Here is a 3,337-nt window from a genome sequence, read left to right on the forward strand (position 1 = left end):
CACCCGCGCGTGACCCGGCCCGGCCCGGCGGGCTCAGCGTGGCGTCAGGGGGGTTAACGCGTGTTGCTTCATTACTCCTTTTTCCCCCCTGCAGTTTTCTCCACTTGGCCATTATTCACGAGGAAAAAGCCCTGAGCCTGGAGGTGATCCAGCAGGCAGCCGGTGACCGGGCTTTCCTGAACTTCCAGAACAACCTCAGCCAGGTACTTTCACCTCGATAGCCCCAAATCCGGATCAGCCCCTGCCACACCCACACACTCCCTCTGGGGAATTCCCCCCAAAAAGTCCCTTTATTTTTTTTTTTTTGTTTAATTGATGGAATCAGTTGAATCAAAGCCTACGTTCAGGGAAGTCCCCAGCTGGCTCCAGCCGGGGTTGGTACAATGCTTCCTCTCCCCTGAGAGTGTGGCATTTAACGCCCACATTTTTCAAATATGATGCCATGGGTTGCATCCCTCTTTATGGAGATGTTAATGATACCCTTCATAGCAGCTGGTGGTTGGTTTATCCAGAGAGCCCAAAGTTCATCACTTCCAGATGAATGGGCAACTGTACAACAACTTGGGAAGCATAAAGAGCTGAGTTTATGGGGTGTGCTTTCATGCTTTTATTTGTTGGCAGAAATCACCAAGTGACCAAGAGGTCTGCTTGTCTAGATGCCGGTGCCAAGTTCGTGGTGTAACTTACAGTGCTTTTGCTCTTATGCTTGCAGACTCCTCTTCACCTGGCAGTGATAACTGATCAGCCTGAAATTGCTGGGCATCTTCTGAAGGCCGGATGCGACCTGGACATCAGGGATTTCCGAGGAAACACCCCCCTGCACATCGCCTGCCAGCAGGGCTCCCTCACGAGTGTCAGCGTGCTCACACAGCACTGCCAGCCCCAGCACCTCCTGGCTGTCCTGCAGGCAGCCAACTACAACGGTACAGACACACTCCCCATCCTGAACACTTCCTCTTGGTGGGCTGGCTCAGGGCAGGGTTGGTCTCCTGTGGATCTCAAAGATCTCTGGAGAAGGATTATTTTGTTCCATTTGAGAGTTGAGGAGCCCAAAGCATGCAGCAGTGTCTGACTTTTTTGAAATGTACTGTCTTGTAGGCATCCTCACTGTTGATTATAGTCTCTCATGGCTTTGAACTTTGCATTTTTAGTGAGTGCCTTTGCCGTGCTCCTCTTTTTTTTATTTGTAATAAGTTGCACTCAGACACTGGAATAAAGCCTCCAAGAAATCTTTTCAAAATCCAGCCCTTTTATTTATCCTGGAGGCTGGAAAGCTCTTCTGGAAAACACCCTTTTGCCATGAATGAATTGCAAATTTAGATAGACCATCCAGGCCTATCATTTTGGCTTTTAAGTAATGATGAGACATTGGTTAGACTTACTCAAGTTTTCCCTTTGTTTGTATCTTCCAGGACATACGTGTCTTCATTTAGCATCTATTCAGGGATACCTGGGCATTGTGGAGTACCTGCTGTCCTTGGGAGCAGATGTAAACGCACAGGTATGTAATGTGTACCATCAATTTACCTGAGTAGGGCTCTTAAGAATCAGTAGATTAGAATCAACAGATCTGACAGTGGCTCTGCCTCTCCTGACATGCCAAACCTTTTGCTGTTTTCACACAGGAGCCATGCAATGGCAGAACAGCACTACATTTGGCAGTCGATCTGCAGAATTCAGAACTGGTGTCGCTTCTGGTGAAACATGGGGCAGATGTGAACAAAGTGACCTATCAGGGCTATTCCCCCTATCAGCTCACATGGGGAAGAGACAACTCAAGCATACAGGAACAGCTGAAGCAGCTGACCACAGCTGACCTGCAGATGTTGCCAGAAAGTGAGGATGAAGAGAGCAGTGAATCGGAGCCTGAGTTCACGGAGGATGAAGTAAGTAGCTGCTTTCATTTTTATGAGAGAAAGGGGAAAATCCTGTTCTGTGCAGGGTATTTTTTGGTGTCACTCTGAAAGCATGCCCCAGTGACCTCTTGCTGTGTAGCAGATAGGTGTACCAAAGATTACACAATCAGCAAAATGGCAGATGAGGCAAGCATGCAAACAGAGTAAGAATAAAATGTAAAAAATAACTTGAGGGAATGGAGGTTAACTTCATGCAACATGGTTCTCTGAACACAGTTCTGTTGCTGACACAGAACCTCGTGAGAGAAAATTAAAGTTAGTGGGTGGCTTTCTCCTCCCTAGGATTTGTTTTTCTGACATTCTGAGTGCTACGTTAAATGGTGTATGTAACCATTTTGGTGTAGAAATTTTATACACTGCTGAAGAATTTGTATGTAGAGTTTGGCTGTTATCCCAGAGTGGGTATGATACTTTAAGTAAGATTTTTGCATTAACAGCATTTTGGGTTTTTTTCTTCTTGCAGCTTATATATGATGACTGCCTTATTGGAGGACGACAGCTGGCATTTTAAAGCAGAGCTTTCTCTGAAAAGAAGTGACTGTATACATCTGTATAGAAAAAGGACTGACTTCTTTCATCTAAAAAGAAAGTCACAATGTGGAGAGAAAAAAGAGGAGGGAAATACTACACTGCCCAGCAAGGAGAAGGAGCACGTTATTGTAACAGGACAGTTCCAGGATCTCCCTTGAGTTTAAATACAGGAGTGGGATGTGTAACATCAGTACAGATCTGTGATTATTCACACCACCTGATAAAGATCCACATAGCCAATCTTCTCAGCCGTGCAAAGGTAGCAGAGTACACATCCAGCCTGCTCATTATAGGGAGCTTTCTTGTGGCATCAGGTACTACAGGGAACAAGTGACCTTTTCGTGGCTAGGTGGACTCATGCCAGCACCCCTTTTCAGAGACTCTGCGTTCATTTGTGCTGTGCTGGTGTCAGTCCCTGTCCTTTCTGACTGACCTCAGCCTCTCTCAGTGAGGCTTCCCAGGAGGAGGAGTCAGAACAAGGGCCTGGTGCCGTCTTGGCTCTTAGGCAAAGTAGGAATAATGTTAACTGTGGGCATTGGAAAAGTGTGTTTCACACTGTGTGTGTCATAATTGCTACACTTTTTAGCAACTGTATATTGTGTAAATACTGTACATTTTTTGTTTATAATTATTTTGGTACATGTGAGATATGTATTTATTAAAAAAAGTCTGATTAACGTACCTTGTCTGTAAAACAGTTCATTGCCCACCTCCCTGAGATCGTGGGATTCTACCTGGTTTGCTTTTTAAGAAACGCTTTAACACCTAGTAGCCCATTGGGGTAACATTCTCAGGGATTTTAGGTGGTTCACCTCAGCAGTGGTAAGCCATCTAAGCAGCTTGCAGCTCTCAGCCCTTCTGCCGCAGCTAATTTTGGAAGCAGACGTAGG

General features: G+C 45.8%; 1 protein-coding gene across 1 annotated transcript in view; it reads left to right on the forward strand.

Annotated features, from left to right (window-relative positions):
* NFKBIA (NFKB inhibitor alpha) overlaps positions 1–3,128 on the forward strand; it is a 3,995-nt gene extending 867 nt beyond the window's left edge. Inside the window, exons 2-6 of the mRNA XM_031064673.1 lie at positions 38–203; positions 713–923; positions 1,413–1,501; positions 1,626–1,886; positions 2,380–3,128. Coding sequence (XP_030920533.1) covers positions 38–203; positions 713–923; positions 1,413–1,501; positions 1,626–1,886; positions 2,380–2,427 — 775 coding nt within the window. The 3' untranslated portion in view covers positions 2,428–3,128. The remainder of the gene's footprint in view (positions 1–37; positions 204–712; positions 924–1,412; positions 1,502–1,625; positions 1,887–2,379) is intronic.
* The last annotated feature ends 209 nt before the right edge of the window (positions 3,129–3,337 follow it).

The sequence above is a fragment of the Geospiza fortis genome, unplaced genomic scaffold (assembly GCF_000277835.1).
Source record: "Geospiza fortis unplaced genomic scaffold, GeoFor_1.0 scaffold54, whole genome shotgun sequence".
Taxonomy (NCBI): Eukaryota; Metazoa; Chordata; class Aves; order Passeriformes; family Thraupidae; genus Geospiza; species Geospiza fortis.